Genomic DNA, 20,479 nt, shown 5'->3' with positions numbered 1-20,479 from the left:
CAAACGCCAATTAAGGGATTGGTGCCAAGTGATCAAATCCTCTAAATCAGGCATTTCCAACTCAGAAGAGATTGTGATCTGCTCCCAGTATAAAAAAACTGGCAGTGATCTACCCATTGTGATTGGAGGGAGGAGGAGCGTGGGTGGGGTGGGTGGATTGCCCAGAGTTGTTGAGCTTTTTGGGGGAAGGAATGCACAGAGTATTTTAGCTTCCCCCCATAATTTTGTACACAATAACAATCCCGTGATCTACCAGGATCAGCCAGGGATTAGACATCCCTGCTCTAAATGCTCTCCTTGGTTCCTTCTAAAAACAGTCCATTTTAGAGTCAGTTACCTGTCAGATCTCTGGCCAGTCTCACATAGATTCACTTTTACTGAGCTACGTTTTCAAGCTATACACTCCGCTGTCCTAAACGGACAATATAACAGGGTAATATCCGAAGACAGACTCTGTATATGTGGGCAACCGCAGATGGAAGACGTCTTGCAATATTTTCTATATTGCCCACTATACATTGGACTGAGGAGGCGATTTATCACCTTACCATCCGTACAGGAAAAATGTCTCTTCCCAGCAGAGAAGATCCTATGACTTCTTAGCGATGTAAACACTTCAGTGACTCATAAAATTTGCTTTGGTGGCCAAAAAGATCACAATGAAGACCCTGGACAATATAGCAGTGAACTGTAAGGGAGATGCAAATATCTAAATAGAGACATTTATTTGTGGTGCGACACCTCTTTTGCTTGTATTTATTTTTGATTCAGATTTGTCCTGGCCAATGACTAGTACAATAAAGTTATTTGGATTGGATTGGACTACAACTCCCATCAATCTAGGTAACATAGCCAATGATTGGGGGTGATGGAAGGCTGATATATGTGATGGGAAGCGCCAGAAAGCAGTAGATTTCTGCCATGTGTGCACAGCAGAATTAATGTGTATGTCTCACATTAGATATCATGCTGCAATCTATACCAAGTTTCCAGGCAGTAAGCCCCACTGAATTAATAGGATTGAACTGTTAATGCAGGGCATATTGTCTTGACGAATGGCCCTCATAGAGCCAAGCAATTCTCTAGAAATCACTTGGGTTTGAATGTAGGACTGTTAAGGGTTATCCTTTTGTATTCAGCATCTAAAGAATTTTGGCTTGCATTTAAACTAATGATATCACGTCAGTGCTTTCTATTTGGAGACAGTCCTTTCAGTTTATGTATAGCTATGCCATACATCCCCTCCTCCCTAACTAATCTTTGATACAGGGTAGATTTATGTTGTAGCTTCCTCTGTAGCTTTAGCAAATGGAAAGGAATCCAGGAACCTTTGGTTTTCCTGAATGTCTTTTTGTCTAATGACAGTAAAAGCCAATGTTTGCCATTGAAACGGTCTCCCTTGGGAGGTTGTGGACTCTCCTTCATTGGAGGTTTTTAAGCAGAGGTTGGATGGCCATCTGTCATGGATGCTTTAGTTGAGATTCCTGCATCACAAGATGAACATCAGGGTCCCTTCCAACTCGACAATTCTATCATTCTATCACTGAGCTGGAACACAGCATGCAGTTAATAGATACAGCTTTTATGGTAGTTTGATAAATCTGTGGTGTTTTTGTGAAAACTTTTGTGGCTTTCTGAGGAAATCCCAGCCCTATACCTGCTGCTGTCATGTTCCTTAATCACGAACGAATAAGGCAACAAGAATGTCAGTTCTTGGCTGCAAAGAGATCATTTGCTTCTGAACTAGTAAAATGTTGGACACTCCTAACTGTGATAACTGCAGTCTTTTAAAAAAGTAATTTGGAACTTTTAACTTGTTCATTGATTTACTGGTGTTAATAGAAAATTAAGACTGATCCATTGCATGGATGAATCTGCAGGGTTTTTCACTCTGTATTGCATTAAATTCTTGTAGCAATTACTGTTGTTACATTTCTTATAGAATTTTAACTGTTGCTGGATAAACTTTGGATGTTTTAGAGCAACAATTTAGCTTTTAGGAATATTTCTGCAAGTATGCTTATTAAAACATGAAATTGCATGTTCTGTTTATACTATGCATCTGAAAGATCATTGTTTTAAATTATTTTATCTTTGCAGTCGGTGGCAAAGACTGGACGGTTGCTGATTAGCCATGAAGCCCCTATTACAGGAGGTTTTGCGTCAGAAATTAGTTCAACGGTTCAGGTAATCTGTTTTTAAGTACCAGAATATTATTTTCTTGAAGGATATTTATAGTGTTAAGAATGACATACTCAAAAATATAATTAAGATGTTACAGTTCTCTTGTGCATGTTAATTTTCCATCATTTGGGGAGTTGAGTGCTGCCTTGTGGTTGAAGGGAGAATTGTTGTACAAACAGGGAAATCTCAGTGTTCTAAGCCATCAGTCTCGTTGTGGTTGCATCTCAGTACTATGCTTTTTTGTTGGCTTTCAGGCTTGTGTTTTCTGCTTTACTTCATTTGTGTCTTCTGTAGTGCCCATGTATCTCCTTGAGTCCTCTAGTTTTCCTTTGTCTTTATCAAAGACAAATTTTTATGGAATTTTGCTTGAGGATTAATTTTGTAGTGGTTGTAGCGAAACAGTAACATAGGTACACTTACAACTAAGTGGTGACTAGTAAATCTCTAGAACTGTCATGTATAGTACAGCTAAACATTTGGAAGAAATGGGCACTGATGTGTGAAAATGGGGTTCTCTTTTGACTTGTTATGGGTATACAGGGAAGTTTAGAAGTTTCAGAAAGCAGAAGAAAGACTGTGCCACACACTGTTTTTCACAGCTGATTTTATTTTACAGTGGTGATTATGTTGTTACTTAAGTTTATCCTTTTCAAAACTCAAGATAAAACTTGCCTATCCTGAAAAATTCTGATTTTGTTCATATTTGAAAATAGAGTATATTATTTAAACAGAGCAATTTATGACAGCTTGTTTTGAAAATATTGGTTTCATTATTCTTTTTATATAAACTGGAAACCCATTGTTTACATAGCCATTTTCATTTGGTACAGAGTTTAATGCCCTTGAATTTCTACTCTCTATTACTTTATTCACCCCCCCTTTCAGTAATTTTTATATATGCATTTTATTAAAAAATGACAACTGCAAAAGTGGGCAAAAGCTTTATAATTGGATATAAAAGCCTTTCTCCCCCTTCCTTTGTTGTCATTGTCATTTTTCAAAAATTCCATATGTAAAATCAGATTTTCTGTCATGTGATTTATGAAATATATTGTAGGAGAACGTTAGTTTAGGCACACAAAATATTCAGCTTTATTATTAATTTCTAACACATATTCACTTCACAGTGAATGTATTTTTTAAAGTGTTTGACACATCTGTATCATGAAAAGAAAGCAAAAATCCAACACCCCCCAATCAATATTTTGCTGGATGAAATGCATAGTAGGAATGCCAAAAATCTCAGGATTGGAGTTGGCTTTTACTTTTGCACATGGAAGTAATAAAACTTAAATAAAGGGAGTCCAATTGCAGTAGAAAAATTCTATTTTCATATCATTCATCCTAACTGTGTGGCTAGAAGAAACTGAATAACAATATGCAGGTTACCATAAGAGTATTAGCATGCATCACTTGGGGGGTACTTCTGGATCTGTTACTGTCGCTTGAGGCTCAAGTGTCCTTGATTCCACAGACTTCCTTCTATAATTTGCACCCCTGTCTGGACAGGAACAGCCTAACTTCTGTTGTCTACACTCTGGCAACTCTAGGCTAAATTACTGCAATGCATTAACACATGTGGCTGGGTGCCTTTGAAGACTGTTCAGAAACTACAGCTGGTCCTGAATTCAGCGGCCAGATTGTTGACTGGTGCAAGGTGGTCTGACAATATAAACCCAATTCTGGCATAACTGCACTGGCCACAAGTTGGTTTTCAGTCTTAATTCAAAGTGCTGGTGTTGACCTATGCTGTTCAGGATCCTAATAACTCAAGACTGTCTCTCCCCACATGAACCAACCCAAAACTTGCGCTCATCATCCAAGGCCCTTCATCCTGTGCCTCCTCTGAGGGAGGTTCAGAGGATGTCAGCATACCTTTACAGTGGTGGCTCCCTGCTTATGAAACTCTTTCTCTAGGGAGGCAATCCTGGCATCATCATTTCTTACTTTTAGGCACCAGACCTTTGTTTTTTAATTTATCTGATGTCTCCCTCAGTAGGCGAGATACTTTAGTTCTGCCTTTTAATTTTTCCTCTGTTTTTAATATATGTAAGTTAAATAATAATCATTACTATTAATAATTTTGCATCTTATGGCAGTGTACACACACAACAGCATGGTGTCAGCATGGATCTTAAATAAAAGAGAGAGTCACATTGCAATCCCGGGCATGTTAACTTTAAGTCATGCTGATTTCAGCAGAGCTTGCTCCTAGAAAAGTAGGATGAGTTATCAAACTTATCTTTTGCATTGATGTAATCCTGAAGGAAGATTTAAAATCTTTTAATGCATATCCTAGCGTTTAATGAACATGGTGTATGGATTGCCTGCTAGTGGTGACTTATTCCTGGAACTATAAATGTAGTTTTATTTAAATAGACTTTGTTCTGTTAAAATGAAAATGGAACAGAGATGAATTACACCTGCCACACTGATGCTCATATTTAATTTTGAGAGCCATAAGTTCTGTGTATAGTGAATTGAGCTCCAGGAATTTCCAGCAGGGACCAATAATATGATTTGTGAAAAACTATTGAGCCTACCTTTTACTTTTCTTGCCCACCAGAGTCAATTCATGTGGGTTTTGCCTGGAAAGTGCGGCTTTTAGATAATGAGCCTTCTGTCACTACACAGGTTGCAACAAAAGTAGAAATAAACATTTTTAAAAAGTTTGCTTTCCCGATCCAAAGCTTTATCTAAGTGGATGCAGGGAAACAATTTGTTTGCACAATTATCTGGTATGTTGCATCACAGAAACATCCATAAGCTGTTAGAGCTTCAAATGCAAAAGCTAAGAGCTAATCCACATTGTGTCTTTTTTGTCTATGTGAACAGCCCTAGTATTTCCTTTTATACACTCACATGGTGAAAAATAATGTCTGAACTAGTGGAATGCAATTAGTAATGAGACATACTTCCTGCTTTCCTGGTTATCTTTCCTGGTGTATTGGCAGTAAGACTTCATGTAGCACAAAGTTTACTGGGGGTGGAAGGATGTTGCCTGGGCATAATATTTTATATCAAGACTTTGCTGATCATGATGTTGCTTTTAACAAATTATGAAAGCGTTTGATAACCTCTCACCCTAAAAGTGTTTCTAAAAGAGTGGCTGTTGGTGGTATCTACCTGTCACAGAGTTGGACATCTGTTTTATGCTAGCATGATAAGGTGATAGTTATTGCTAATCATCAGAGGTTCCCAGCTCCCTTTATTTAGTATTATTTATATAGAGCATTTGTACCACATTCTTCAACCAAAAAGGCTCCCAGAGTGGCTTACATGAAATCAGAACAAGACCCTCCCTAGCTGCAGGCTTAGATTGAAACAAACAAACAAATAACATATAGAGGAAAAGGGACAAGGAGGGAAGATGAAAATAAAACTCAAAACCCAGGCACCAAATTATAGACAACTGCTTGTATATTGACCAGCTTCTTGCATACTGTAGGGTTGCCATATTTCAAAAAAAGTTGTTGAGCTTTTTGTTTAGACCCCAAAATTGTTGGGCTTTTCGGTGGAAACCTTTCCCTAAAATAGTCATTTTAAGCTTTTTGACTTGTTTCTGCTGCTTTTTCCAGCGCATTGCCATACACCCAGGTTTTCCCTGTCATTTTGTCAATTTGGCAAAATTTCATCAGATTCCATTTTTACACCTAAAGGCCAGCACATGCTAGGAATTTTCCTGGCGTATGGCAAGCCTAGCATACTTCAGAGGCTGGAGGTGCCTGATGAAATGACTGCCTCTAGATGAGACATGAGGGAAAAGAGGCCCGATGGAGCTGGCCTGCCACAGCAGAGTCAGTGGATTGAGCTCTGCTACTCAGCAGACCTGGAGCCGCTTGAAACACATTAAATTTCCTAAAATCTCATTCTGTAAAACATGGCCAGATACTCGGGATTTGCCATACAGCTAATTTTCTGTTTTGCTCTTTAATCTTCTGCAGTTCAGCTGGCAATAATCACAACTTCTAAAAGATTGTCACAGTTCCATAGATCACAGTATTAGATAGTGTCCTTGAGTTGTTGGACAAAATTAATGAACTGTAAAGCAATAAAAGAGATCTGCGGAATGGAATAGAAGCCAAATGGAAAAGAAAAGGAAGAAAGGTGAAAAGGGTGGCCTGGGGGATGATGATAAGCAAGAAGAATTGAGCTATATAAAAAGAAAGCATTGATAACATGGGCTTTGATTCAGATGACTACAAAAAGGCGTTTCGTTAAGAAAAGCATTTTGTTAAAATTCCCTTGTGTCGAACTACAGTTAGCGTGGCAAGATGCATCTATTTAAAAAAAATAAAATTCTGACAGCTACCTTTCCTGAGATTTACTTTCTAGTTTTGATTATGCATGGAGTAAGACAGTCTTTGTGGGGCCACATGAGGGTTTTTGTGTGTCATGTTAGCATAAAGTCTGCATAATGATGTGAACCACCCACCCACCCCTCTTCTACCATTAGTATTGGGATACAGATTGTTATTGGCTATTGAATAGATCAATAGAGTGTAACTTGTGAAATGTGGGCCATTTTTACTGAAAATTTATTTCCATTTTGGGATGTTCAGTTTGCCGTAGATATTTATCTGCTTGAGGCAAAATGATTGTCATAGTAGTACATTTATATTTACTGACTGTGATTTATAACTCAATATATGCCTGCCAAAGCAGAACTGGAATAAATATGGAACTTTTGTTTTAATGAGTTTCTTTCCTTTAGTGGGTTTAGCACATGCCTCTGTTCTACTGTTAATGTTCACTCTCCTAAAATGTGTTTTGGGTTATACTTGTTATTTAGTATATAGTTGCAGCTGCAAAAATATATTTGTAATTCAAACCAATATGGTTGGAAATACGGACCTAAACTTAAATTTAACCTAGATAAATTATAACATGCTTGCTTGAAATACCATTAATTCAAAGCATAATGGGAAAAGGACCAGGATAACTCTTAAATAATGAGGGATTCTCATGCACAAAGTGAACCTTTGGAAAGTTTTTGTAGAATTTTTCTGAAACTTAGATTTTTTCAATATTATATTTTGTTAGAATTTAACCAATAAAAGGAACTTCATTGAAAAAGCATATCAGACTATGCAACTTATGTTTTATGAACTGGTGTAGTTTCCTTTTTTGTTCCAAAGATACATTAAAGTTTGGATGCATCAGCATTTTCAACAAGTTTATAAACTGAATGATAATTTGGAATCAGAGAGACATATGGATTGTTTAGTATACATTCATGTCCTATTTAGTTAGAAAGGTTTTTATAAAGTACAGTGCATTGCATCAATAATCTGTAGTTCAGTTCTAGTGTTCTTTTTAATCACTTACTTGGCTTCTGACTGGTTACATGTATGACTTTTATTTAATACAGATTGAATGTGACAGGACATAGCTGTGAAAATGTTCAATAAAATGCCTAAAGTCTTGCACATTCAACATGTCCCAGTTCCAAAAATTAAGGCTTGAAAGCATTTTATTTTGTTTGGCATTGTAAATAAAAACCCACAGAAATGGCTTTAAATATGAAATTGTAGGAGTTACTGTTAAATCTGCCAGTTTTAAAAGGTATCATCTCATACTATATACTCATCCTATAAAGAAAAACGAGAGCTCTCAGTTTACACAATATGCCAGGTGTTTTGTGGAGAATCCATTCTGAGTAGGGCATTATTATCTACACATAAATGCTGCATAGTAATGGTATATGGACTTCTTTCCCAGTTTTGGCAAATTCATTGACGACAGATTCTACCAAAATGTTTGCAAATGCTGTTCACTGTTCCTCACAAAGAGTTCCTTAGAGGGCAAAAAGATCCAACAAATACTATATTTAAGTGTATACCTTCTGGACATTAAACATATATGTAGAAATAGACTGCAGTCTTTTTTTGTGAATTTGAGAATAAACCACTGCATTTATCTTACCAGAATAAAAGTTGATGGAGGATTAATTTTAGAAAGGGTTGGCTCACAGGAAAGTCCTTATTCCAAAGTAGTTGCCAAATTTTAATGTTTCAAGCACATACTTGCACAATATGAAAGTAGTTAATGCTTTTATTAATTTTTATAACTATGTAAGGGCATCCTAGAGTGTGGAAGTGTTGCTTGGTGTAATTTCAGTAATTTGCAGTTCACAGAAAAGATGCATTTCATTGACAAAGATTTATTTCATTTGCTCACAAGGGGGAATGACCAAATGTGAATAATGATCTTTCTCTTCAATTAATCACCTAGAGCAGCAACACACACACACACACACACACACACACACACACACAAAAAATTCGTAAGTACCTGGAAACATAGACTGTACCACATGCAAAACATAACACTGAATTATTAGGAAGCTTTAGTTAACTCTGAAGACATTAATAGGAACTATTCCATTTTTTTAAAGTGATACTATGTAATAACACATTATAGCAGGGTTAGCCTATATGACACTCTAGAGTTGTTGCTAGACTGCAGCTCCCATAGTCCCTGACCATTGATCATATTGCCTCAGACTTATAGGAGTTGTAGTCCAACAACAGCTGAACACATTGACTACCCCTGCATTACAACAATAGTAGCACCATCAACCAATGGTCTGGTTTGCATGTCACTAACCATAGTTAAGCTTAATGTTTAAGTTTAACAGTGAATATGTGGCATGCGTAAGGTGATAATCACAGTTGAATTGTTTCTCCCCTACTGGGCAGTTTGGGACCTAGGCTTAGTGTTATATCCAAACCTAGGCTCATGATTTGTTGGGTGGTAAGCAAAGACGTGGGTGGCGCTGTGGGTAAAACCTCAGCGCCTAGGACTTGCTGATCGTCAGGTCGGCGGTTCGAATCCCCGCGGCGGGGTGCGCTCCCGTTGCTCGGTCCCAGCGCCTGCCAACCTAGCAGTTTGAAAGCACCCCCGGATGCAAGTAGATAAATAGGGACCGCTTACTAGCGGGAAGGTAAACGGCGTTTCCGTGTGCTGCGCTGGCTCGCCAGATGCAGCTTGTCACGCTGGCCACGTGACCCGGAAGTGTCTCCGGACAGCGCTGGCCCCCGGCCTCTTAAGTGAGATGGGCGCACAACCCTAGAGTCGGACATGACTGGCCCATATGGGCAGGGGTACCTTTACCTTCACCTTTAAGCAAAGACCAAACCTTACAGCTATAGCTCATGATTTATTTGGGGAAAACAAGCCATGAAGCCAGACTGGCTTAGCATTAAGTCCAAATCTATGACAGTGTGGCAGCTTCAGGAATCGGGGACGAATGAAGTGGCCACAACTATCGCTCTGTTCACCATTCACTTTGTGTTCACCATTAAACCAAAGTTAAACTTAACCATGGTTTAAAGTGACACACAAGCACTGCCGGTAACACAGATTTAAACTTGGCTATTTTTTGCAAGTTCACCTCAGTGGATTCCATGAGCTGGTGTAATATTATTGAATATTCTCAGAGAGACGAGGCATCCTCATCCAGTGTGGACAAGCAATACAAGTTCTTTGAGGTCAGAGGTCAAGTGACTGAAGCAGTAGCCTGGTTTGCACCACTAGCTTAGTGCGAACGAGGAAGCATACAGCTTTCCAGAAAGGAAGTTGCAGCTACTTTGCTCTTCCTCTGGTCATTCTGCTGTGCTGAGCTAAACTATGGTTTGGCTTAGTGTGCCATCTAAACTAGGGCTGTGGCTTAACTCTCTCCTAACAAACCATGAGTTGTAACCACAAGCTGGCAAGGGGCGACACCATGATCACAAACACTTATTTGAGAGTTTGCATGGTTGCTTGTTTGTACTAAGCCAGGGGTTGGCTTAGCGTGGGTTGGCTTAGCGTGGTGTGTGAACCAGGTCAATGCTTTGTTCAAGTGTTCTGATAAAGTGTTTCTGAGATGCTTCTGTCAATATCAAATAGCAAATATGTCTTCATCATTAGGCTGCAGTTTCGTTTTCAGAAACCACGTCCTTACCTCCTCATACAACTTGGTCAACAACCACAGTGATAAGTGAATTGTGAAATAATCATATCTGCTGCTGGTAATACTTGCTACCTAATGGTTTATTTACTTTATATAGCAATGCATAATTCTGTGAGTAGTTTTATGGGTACTTAAACTAATTACAGCTTTTGATTAGCTTTTTGTACTTGAAGAGGAGAAAGTTTGAGCAGCAATGGTAATTTCAGTGGTAATAAAATTAGCATTGATTAAGGTTTGACAGGCTGCATTTGTCCAGGTGCTATACACTTGGAATTCCTGGCAAATGAATGCAGAAAGGCTAGTTTATCATGGGAAAAGAAAAGTATTTCAGACTTCTGTTTTCAAGTATAAACAATTCTAAACTTATTTAGAATGCAGCGAGGAAATTGAAGATAAATCTGGACCTGAATACTTCAGTTTGTACACCTGAAATGATACAGTGCTATGATGTTGGTCTGAAACAGCACAAGATGAATTTCTCAGCTACAGTATTATTTCCTAGGACATTATAGCAGATAAAAGAGTTTTTTCATAGACTGAAGAAAATTATGATAAATGTTCTTAAATCTAATTTATGTGAGCTAGGTCTATTGAAGGGATGCGGGTGGCGCTGTGGGTAAAAGCCTCAGCGCCTAGGACTTGCCGATCGAAAGGTCGGCGGTTCGAATCCCCACGGCGGGGTGTGCTCCCGTCGCTCGGTCCCAGTGCCTGCCAACCTAGCAGTTCGAAAGCACCCCCGGGTGCAAGTAGATAAATAGGAACCGCTTACTGGCGGGAAGGTAAACGGCGTTCCCGTGTGCTGCTCTGGTGCCAGTTCGCCAGAGCAGCTTCGTCACGCTGGCCACGTGACCCGGAAGTGTCTGCGGACAGCGCTGGCTCCCGGCCTCTAGAGTGAGATGAGCGCACAACCCTAGAGTTTGTCAAGACTGGCCTGTACGGGCAGGGGTACCTTTACCTTTACCTAGGTCTATTGAAAAAGGAAAATTGTGGAATGTGCAGATTTTCCAAAGGTGTGTAGATGATAGAAAGTGAGAGACCACATAAAAAGCATTTAAAAATGCACAAATAGTTTCTTAACACATTATAAACATGGAGTTATCATGCATCTGAAAATGTGTTTTATAGAGTTGGGGAATCTCTAGACCTGTATGAGAGGTGGTAAGAGGGGCTGTAATGGGGAGGGGGAATTGAACTCTCCATCCTTCTACCTTGAAAATATCCACTTGGTATGAGTTTTGTTGTACAACAGGTCTGTGTCAAACTCACTGGATTTATAAGGCTTGGGAATGATTTTCCTGCTGACTTTATTTGAATTGTTAGTTTGCTGTACCCTGAGGGATTGTGGGATAACATACTTTCATTGAATGTGTGGGGAAATTAAAGTAATAATCAGAATAAAATAAAAAATATTGAAAGCTTACGTTCCAGCTTTGCTCTAGGTGTCAAAAGTCAGTTCAGATTAAGAACAAATTTCTCCATTACTACTTAAATAAATTTCCCCGTTTTGATAAAGGGGGAATCACTAAGAGAAATCTCTGTAGATTCATAGAACTGCAGAGCTGGAAGAGATCCCAACAATAATCTATTCCAACCTGCTGCGTTGCAGGATTCTAAGCCAAATTCATACACGAGAGATTTCCATGTAGCATGATTCCCACATGTAGACAGCAAACTCAAAATGATATATTTGGATTAGCCTGATGCTACAGGAAGCTTGTTGATGTACTTATCAGCAAGCAAATTTGTCACCAATAGGCACCTTAATTAATTAACTATTCCCTGTTGTTTTTTGTTTGTATACACATCTTTCTCTTAGGAATTGAATGTCTCCTAAATAATTGCATATTTAGATACACTTATGAGATTAAAAATGTGCTGTGTGTTGAACTGAACTGGCTGAGACAAACAACACCAGTTTTGCTTGTGTGCATGCATATACTGAGCATTTAGATACTCTATGTCATGTTACACTTTTGGAGTATAAAACCTATAGCCAGTGTTAAGGACAAAGTAGCAATATTTAGGTTAACTTGCAGTGAGCTAAAGGAAATATTTAATGAAAATATTTATCGTGTCAGGGTCTACATTACAGGGACAGAGATTAAACTACATTTTGTGAGAATAGTAGATTAAAGTAAATATTATGTACAATAAGAGTAAAACTGCTTAATTTGTTCTTTTACAAATAAAGGCCCCTGACCTTCTAGCATAGTTTATTGCAAGCTTTTAACAAGGTTTATTTAAGACACATGTGCAACGATTCCTACATAGCTAGGGTTTTAACATGAATAGTTTTTCCCTTAGTCCTCAAGATTGTGGTTTTGCCTGACAGTTTCTATTTAATCTTGAATGATGAATTTTATAGTTTGCTGAAGTAGGTATGCAACTTTTCTTTAAAAATATTAGTTGATTTAATTAGATTTGTTTGCTTTTTGCAGCACTTTGACTCTTCCTTAAAATGTATTCTTAAACTGTTAGTTTTTAAGTACTTCCTACATTACTTGCAATCAGTTTCAATCTAGTAGTGAATATTAGATGATCGCATCCTTGTGTCAGTTTCGCTGCGCACAGCGTTAAGGAATTGTTTTATTTGATTTTCTAATGCTGTTTCACATCCTCTTCACTTCAACATGGATTGTGCATGAAGAGTTGATCACAGTTCAGAATTGTAAAGCCTTTTGAAAATCAGAACACTGAGTTAGATTCACTGCGCTCTCATCTCAGCATGACTAAATCTGAATCCAACCTGTCAGGTCTTGGTCAGTCCTAAACATGTTATGTTAATGCTCAGGTCTGCCAATACAGGGCTCTAGCACCACTCAAACTGAGATATATACTTTAGGGTAATATTAAACAAGTTCAGCGAAGCAGAGAAGAATGTTCTGTGTGCTTGGTATAGAAAACTTATTAGAGGCAATATAAATCAAGTTAAGTAAACATTTTTTTTCCGATCACCTCTGTGCTAATATTCAGGTACGTTTTAAAGAGATGTTTCTGCTGCGCAAGTGTTATTTTTGTACTTTGTTTCATACTGAAACCTTTTGGCGGACAGGAATTTCTAGGTCTTATATATGACAGGGTTTTGGCTCTGAAATGTTTAGCTCCTAAGTAGGCCACTTTGATCTAGATCATGCCACATTAATATGACATTGCTTATTGATTTACTGCGCTGTCATAAATTTAGGATTGTGGGTGCCAATAGAACAACAATTTATAGTTGTATAACAATTTGAATAATTTCACTATCAATTTCCTCCCCAATAAAACGTTTTCTGTTAGCGAGTTCAGTCTTCCTTTCTCTTGTTGCTTTCTGAAACATCTGCAGTGATTGCATCCTTCCTGTAGAAAAGTAGTCAAAACTAAATAAATGCATATGTTGCTGCATATCTTTAAAATATTTGAGCAAAAGGTTCAGATCACTTAGACGCTGTCAGGAACTGACTGTACTTGCCAATGTATTTGCTTTTGACCTAAATATCCACTTAATTTCCAAAGGTTTGGAAACTGTACCTAAAGCTTTGTTTAAGCGTTTCAAAAAGCATTTTGCTCCAGAAGTCGGCTATTTGAGACTGAATTCAGATGTTCACCTCCATGTGTTTAGTCAGATTGATTTTAACTGTAATGAAATGTATATAACGGGGCAGCAGATTCCAGCCTGGGATTTTATTTTTTGTCATAAATTAAAGAAAAAGAGAACCCAGATTTCAGCGCGGAACAAAACTGCAACTCAGCGCTAACAGGTTTTCCTCATTGCTAGAGGTTCCTGTTCATTGCATTCTTCTAAAATAGTATAATAGCTAAGGGTACATCGGCATTTCATTTGGTGGGATATGCAAAACTTAATTTATTGTGCACGTAGCTAACTATTTTCACATGTTCAAGTTAATACTATAAAATCATACCACAATTTCTTTTAGAATTTAAAAGCTTTTACATTTTAAATAAGCATGTGTAACGTGTTAGACATCTTGAAATCAAATCCCATGTAACATATATACTATTGGTATAAATAGTGCCTACTGAGTTGATAGAGTGATCACTTATTTTCTTAACAATAATTTTCTTCTATATCTGAAACTAAAAAATAATAAAAAATGATCAAAGCTTAACAATTATATTTTCCTGCATTGTAGAACAGATGTGTTTGAATGGAAAGTAACTTGCTAAACAATCATGACATTGACATTGACATTAGAAGCTCTTGTTTTCAGAGATTGAAAATTTGATGAAGCATTGAGGCTAATAATAGGAACAAAAATCTGGTTTTCATGAATAAATGTTTATAGTAAGAATACAGGATTCCCCAGGAAAAATAATAATTAAAACAAAGAAAAACAAAGACAGATTTAAATAACTCCCAAAGTAGCTTTGTTTTTTCCATTTCTACTTGCCATATCATTTAAAAGTACAGCTATATTTTATAAATAAATACAATTTGGTATGAAATATATAAAGATGCAAGCTTTCAGAAATATATCCTTCATTATATGTAGTGCATCTTACACAAATGTAAAGAAAAGTTAAACAATAGATCAAAGAAATGCGTACAAGTAACTTTAGTGAGATCTGTTTTAAAATGTTACTGCAGGCATTCAGATGTACCTGAAAGTTAATCTTTTTGAACTTTTAGTTTTACTTTAAATAATCACCTTAATTCAAGTCGGAAATTTTATAATTTATTGCAGCAGGACAGCTGAAGTATAGCATCAGTACAATCCAAAAGGAATACAAGAAACAGCTTGTGTGTATGAGAATCCAAGGACAACTCAGATGGTGATCTTAAAAAAAGAAAATAATTTGAAAGTTCCATGCTTTTATTGGAAAGCTGAAATGTATGAATCCTAAAGTATTTGAAGATTGGCCACTCATCCAAACACAGCCAAACTTTTACTGTTCAGTATTGTCACACAAAGGAGCTATCTACAAGCCCAAGTTTCTGCAATTAATTCCTGGAAGGCCCCTTGGGTGGCTAGCACTGAATGGTGTATTGTTTAAAAAAGGCTAGTATCAGATTTCATTTAAGAAATGTGTGTGTTTGAATGCCATAAGTCTGCTTGTGTAAAAAGATAGATCTCGCTACAAACACACTTGGTTTTAAAATGCATCTCAACGTAGATAAAATCTTTATGCCACTGTCTGTAGGGTGGTATTAAATTGGTTGTTCTCTTATAACATGTTTGTAAACTGTCAGGATTAAATATGATCTCTTCATCCTAAGATTTTTCATATTGAATAGATTATCAACACACATAGAGCATGAGAAGTTGATAGTTTGGGATACTTTTTCTTGGGGATTTCTTTTCAGCCGCAACTCATCAGAACTCAATTCTGGCATCTCTCAGGTGGGCGCCATTGCCATTATACGAGGAAAAGGCAGGCCTTCTTAGTGAGTTGTGGCACCTCTTTTTCTAGAAAAATAGCACTGCCTTTTTTCTTATGCGTATTTAAAACAGGTGGCTGAGTGGCACTCGCAAATCATCAGCTAATACAGTGGAGGTCTTTTCCCTCCATGATAAATTATAATAATAATAATTTTTTATTTGTACCCTGCCCTGCCCTGCCCGGCCAGAGTTGGGCTCAGAGCGGCTAACATCATATAAATAATACAATATACATAAAAGCAAACAATCAATTAAAATGCATCCCAAAATTAATTTAAATAATGTACCTGTCCTCCCAAACTCCTGTGTTTCAACAGCAGTAGTCTGACATGCAGGTGTTCTAAATTATTGAGGAAATGGGAACAGGAAGATATGTGTTATAGGACGTAGGAGGATAGGATGTAGGAGGGAGCAGCCAGCTTTGTTGCAGTTAATAACATGTCACTTGAGGTTGCCTAAGTGATGGTAAGTTGCATGGGGCTACCCAGTGATCTTATGGTAGAAGCAATATTTCCTGGATCTTTGGGATTTTCTGGATCACAGCTCAATTTCTTAGGTAGCAATCCTTAATCCCATTTACCTGGGGATAACCCCATTAATTTTGCTGGGACTTGATTCTATGTAGACATAGTTAAAGGTAAAGGTACCCCTGCCCGTACGGGCCAGTCTTGACAGACTCTAGGGTTGTGCGCCCATCTCACTTAAGAGGCCGGGGGCCAGCGCTGTCCGGAGACACTTTCCGGGTCACGTGGCCAGCGTGACAAAGCTGCATCTGGCGAACCAGCGCAGCACACGGAACGCCGTTTACCTTCCCGCTAGTAAGCGGTCCCTATTTATCTACTTGCACCCGGGGGTGCTTTCGAACTGCTAGGTTGGCAGGCGCTGGGACCGAGCAACGGGAGCACACCCCGCCGCGGGGATTCGAACCGCCGACCTTTCGATCGGCAAGCCCTAGGCGCTGAGGCTTTTACCCACAGCGCCACCCGCGTCCCATGTAGACATAGTTAGGATTATGCTATTAGCTACTAATCTTCATCAATGATCCAACTGTCATTGTTAGTATGGAGTCTCAATTTAAAAACATCATTAGCAGAACAAATCCTGAAGCATTGGATCCTAAGTTAGATTGGAAACAACTGGCTCAGAGTGTTAACATATGGCAGTGCTGCATTCTATCAGCAAATATTAATACTTCAGATTTTAATACAGTGTGTTTTCATCATAACATTTAAAATTACAAGTAGCAATTTTCTTTCTAATTTCATTTCACTTTGTCAGCAGAACTGCGGCTTTACCGAGGGTTTCACATTGAGGATTTCACAGTACAAGAAAATGAAAAGCTAAAACAAGCATTTCCACTCTCCTCCAAAAACCCTTATTGAATAGATTTATTGTCTACAGGGTGAAAGTAATTAGTTAAAGAAAATATACAACACAGCACATAATGTTAGAAGCTCTTTTTTTATATGAAAGGAAAAAAGTGTTGGTAAAAATATCTAGGAAAACTGTAACCCAGAAGTCATCTGTAGAGTAGTTGGATTACTGCTAAGCGGAGATGGCAATAATTTAAATAGATTAAGAAAAAACCCAACGTGGAAATGCAAGAAAGAAAGAGAAAGAAAGAAAGAAAGAAGGAAGGGGAAAAGGAAGAGGAAAAGGAAAAGGAAAGATCTCTTCTGTATAAAGTTCAAAGGAAGTGCTCACCTTGTGTGATTTATCATAAGGCCATGTTTCACATGAAGGTTGGAAATATGATGCGCTGATCCTTACAAGTCAACTGTGCTGACCCTCAAAGGGATCGGAGTATATGGTACAACCCACCCCAAAGAAATGGTGCAGTTTACAAACCCATGTACCATGGTACTTCCATTTCCCCAGTATTACTTTAAGTCAGGGGTCAGCAAACGTTTTCAGCAGGGGGCCAGGCCACTGTCCCTCAGACCTTGTGGGGGGCTGCACTATATTTTGAAAAAATAAATAAATGAACGAATTCTTATGCCCCACAAATAACCCAGAGATGCATTTTAAATAAAAGGACGCATTCTACTCATGTAAAAACACGCTGATTCCTGTACTGTCCGCAAGCCGGATTTAGAAGGCGATTGGGCTGGATCTGGCCCCTGGGCCTTAGTTTGCCTACCCATGCTTTAAGTGATGTGCTGATAGAATAAATCTTTTGTGTAAACAACCCCCAAGAGCATACCGTACAAGAGAGTTCACCAAAGAGACCTGCTGATATGACATCCTACGTGTAGACCCAATATCAGCACCTGGCACCTTTAAGCAACTGCTGGGGCCCTAGCACCTTGGCTACGCCTACTGGTGTGGATACATGCTTGTGCCCCTCACAGCAGGCACCTACAGTACAGCATGGAAAAAATTAAGTCATGGCTTCCAGCTTCACAGTTGCTACTGCCAGAGAAGTCTGCCTGAGGGACATTATCATAGGAAGGCCCTCCTCAACTCTAGAACTGGCCCTGGTGCTATAGCAATGAAAAAGGGCACATTTGGTGTTAGGGATTTAACGGCTTGGGATTTAGATACGCTGTGCTAAAGAAAAGATACAAAGAAGAGATCTTTGTGAGTTTGGTTTTCATTGGCCATTTTCTTCTTTAATATGCTTGTTGTGTATTATGCTACTTAGAGAACTTGACTGCTACACCCAGTACATTGAACAATGTTGTTCACAGCTTGATGTTTGTGTTTCTAGTTTTATTACTTCCAGGCAATAAAATGCTTTGCGATTATTTTTCAGTCAGTTGTAATCAACTGTATCCCCAAGCCCAGCTCATTCAAATGTTCACTTAGTAACATGGTCATCTCACGGGACTCTTCCACCTCAGAATGCATATGGCAATTGCTTTTTTTGAAAGCATTTATGTGGGAAAATCTTCCTCTAAGTGGAAAATGGAAAGCTTATTGGCCAGGAAGAAAGCTCAGCTAGCAGTTTAGTTTGTTCATGTATTTGAATTCTTTATTCAATTAAAGCTAATACTAAACATGTCAATGGTAACTGATGAATTTTGATAAGTTTTTTTGAACTATTAGATACAAAGTGCTGGTGTTGACCTATAAAACCTAACATTTTCATTTCTTTTTCCCCACTTTTTCTTTCTTTTGTCTGTGTCCTATTGGTTCTTCCCTGAACAGAACATTGAAGTTTAAGACATCACTGAGACAGTAAATTTATTTTGGGCAAGAGTTCATGAGACTTCTTCCTTGCCTTGGCCTTGTTTCCTTTTGGATTTAAAAAAACAAATATTCCCTTTTAACTTGAGAGTTTTAAAACATAACTGATATTCAGTAGTGACAGCTGGGAGATGCAAACAAGTATTGCCAGTGGGGTTGACGAAAACGATGTCTTGCTTTCTACTATTTTTCAAGACACAGAGATTATTCTGCTCTTCTGGTACATAAATTGGAAGTGAAAGGAGAAAGTGGGAAGGCCAAATCTCTTCCATTGACTGATAATAGCTGGTTTTTAGACTGCTATATACCTGAGTGTCCCTTAGACATTTTAACACCTGTTAATCACTGAGAAGTTGTTGTGTATCTGGGAAACATTTAAATGATCCAGCCATGTGTGCAGGGGGAAATCACATGAGTCTTTTTCAGTAACATGAATCCTTGAGGGGAGTTGAGCTTTGAGAAGGACTCTTATGGCCTGGCTATAAAAGTCTTGCAGTTTCTTCATGCTGGTACTGGTACTGAGTTAACTTGCCTCTTTTCTTAGTGCAAGATCAGGAGTCATAGTCCTGAACTCTTGCCAAAAACTCTGGGCTAGTACTTTCAGAACTGTCCAGGGTCCTGAACCTGCCTTCTCCAGAACATTACTGGCTTGTGACCTGTCACCTAAGCTGTCACCTTGGGATAATGGAATTCCTAGAGGATCAGGACGACCCTTAATTGTGTTCTTTAAATTCCAAGACTCTCATCCAAGCATTGTTTAATGAGTGTTAAAATGTCAAGAATATCCTTTAAAGCTATTGGCATTATTCACTTTCTTCTATCTTTTCATTAACAGGAGGAATGTTTCTTGAACCTAGAAGCACCTATTTCAAGAGTGTGTGGTTATGACACTCCATTTCCTCACATATTTGAGCCATTCTATATCCCAGACAAATGGAAATGCTATGATGCACTTCGGAAAATGATTAATTATTGATCATGCAGGTAAGTGGGGGGTGGAGAAGATATATTTAGATAGTTTGGAATTAGTTTTAAAATGTTCAGATAAAATTCTAAGATTTTTTTAAAAACTACATAAGCCCTTGCCTGCAATCCCAAACAGGTGTTCTAGGGAGCAAATATAATTGAATTCTGCAGGATGAATTCTTATTAAACATATATATGATTGTGCTACCGTTGAGCAAAGTCACCATATAAATCTGAGTGGCATGGTAGCAGATATTTTTACATGTTCAGGGTTGCTACAGTTTAGCAAGGGATTAGACAACCATTCATTGATGCTTAAAACACGTATTTCGCTATAAGATGTGGATAGAAACAATTTATTTTCAAAAATAACCTTTTTTTGGGTAGTTTTCCTGATGTAAGACTAAGTGGTTGTTTGGATTTGCACAGAGAGAAAACTAAAACAAGCACTGCAAGCCAGACTGTCCTACAGTTTTCATGGTCTGACTGCTCACTTTAGAGCTATTTTTTAAGGTTGCTGGTATCAGTCTGTCTCGAGAGACAATGGAGGTGATGACTTCTGGGGTGAAGACAAACCTCTGAATTAGCAGCACCCAAATAACCTCCCTAGGGCACAAGCCTGGGTGGTGTATATGGAGGTTCTGGATGACAAGATACCCCCCCCCCTTCAGCCTCATTGATGTATTCCAAAGGAAATCGAAGCAATACATTTGAAGGGTTGTGGGGCCCTATCAAGTGGCATAAGAAAGAGCACAGAGCTCTGCAGTGGGAAGGTTAAATTAACGAAAATCTTGGCCTGCTC

The 20,479-nt window shown here is 38.3% G+C and overlaps 1 protein-coding gene across 2 annotated transcripts in view; it reads left to right on the top strand.

The window, feature by feature from the left end:
* Positions 1–20,479, top strand: part of BCKDHB (branched chain keto acid dehydrogenase E1 subunit beta) — a 39,006-nt gene that overhangs the window by 15,609 nt on the left and 2,918 nt on the right. The window contains exons 9-10 of one of the 2 annotated variants that reach the window (XM_028722843.2): positions 2,101–2,187; positions 19,547–19,695. In XM_028722843.2, the coding sequence (XP_028578676.2) occupies positions 2,101–2,187; positions 19,547–19,687 (228 nt within the window). In that variant the 3' untranslated portion in view covers positions 19,688–19,695. Of the gene's footprint in view, positions 1–2,100; positions 2,188–6,128; positions 6,262–19,546; positions 19,696–20,479 lie in introns of those variants that run through there. The other variant, XM_077926198.1, reaches the window with a different exon arrangement.

Source organism: Podarcis muralis, chromosome 3, assembly GCF_964188315.1.
Source record: "Podarcis muralis chromosome 3, rPodMur119.hap1.1, whole genome shotgun sequence".
Taxonomy (NCBI): domain Eukaryota; kingdom Metazoa; phylum Chordata; class Lepidosauria; order Squamata; family Lacertidae; genus Podarcis; species Podarcis muralis.
This window is presented reverse-complemented; position numbering and strand designations above follow the sequence as displayed.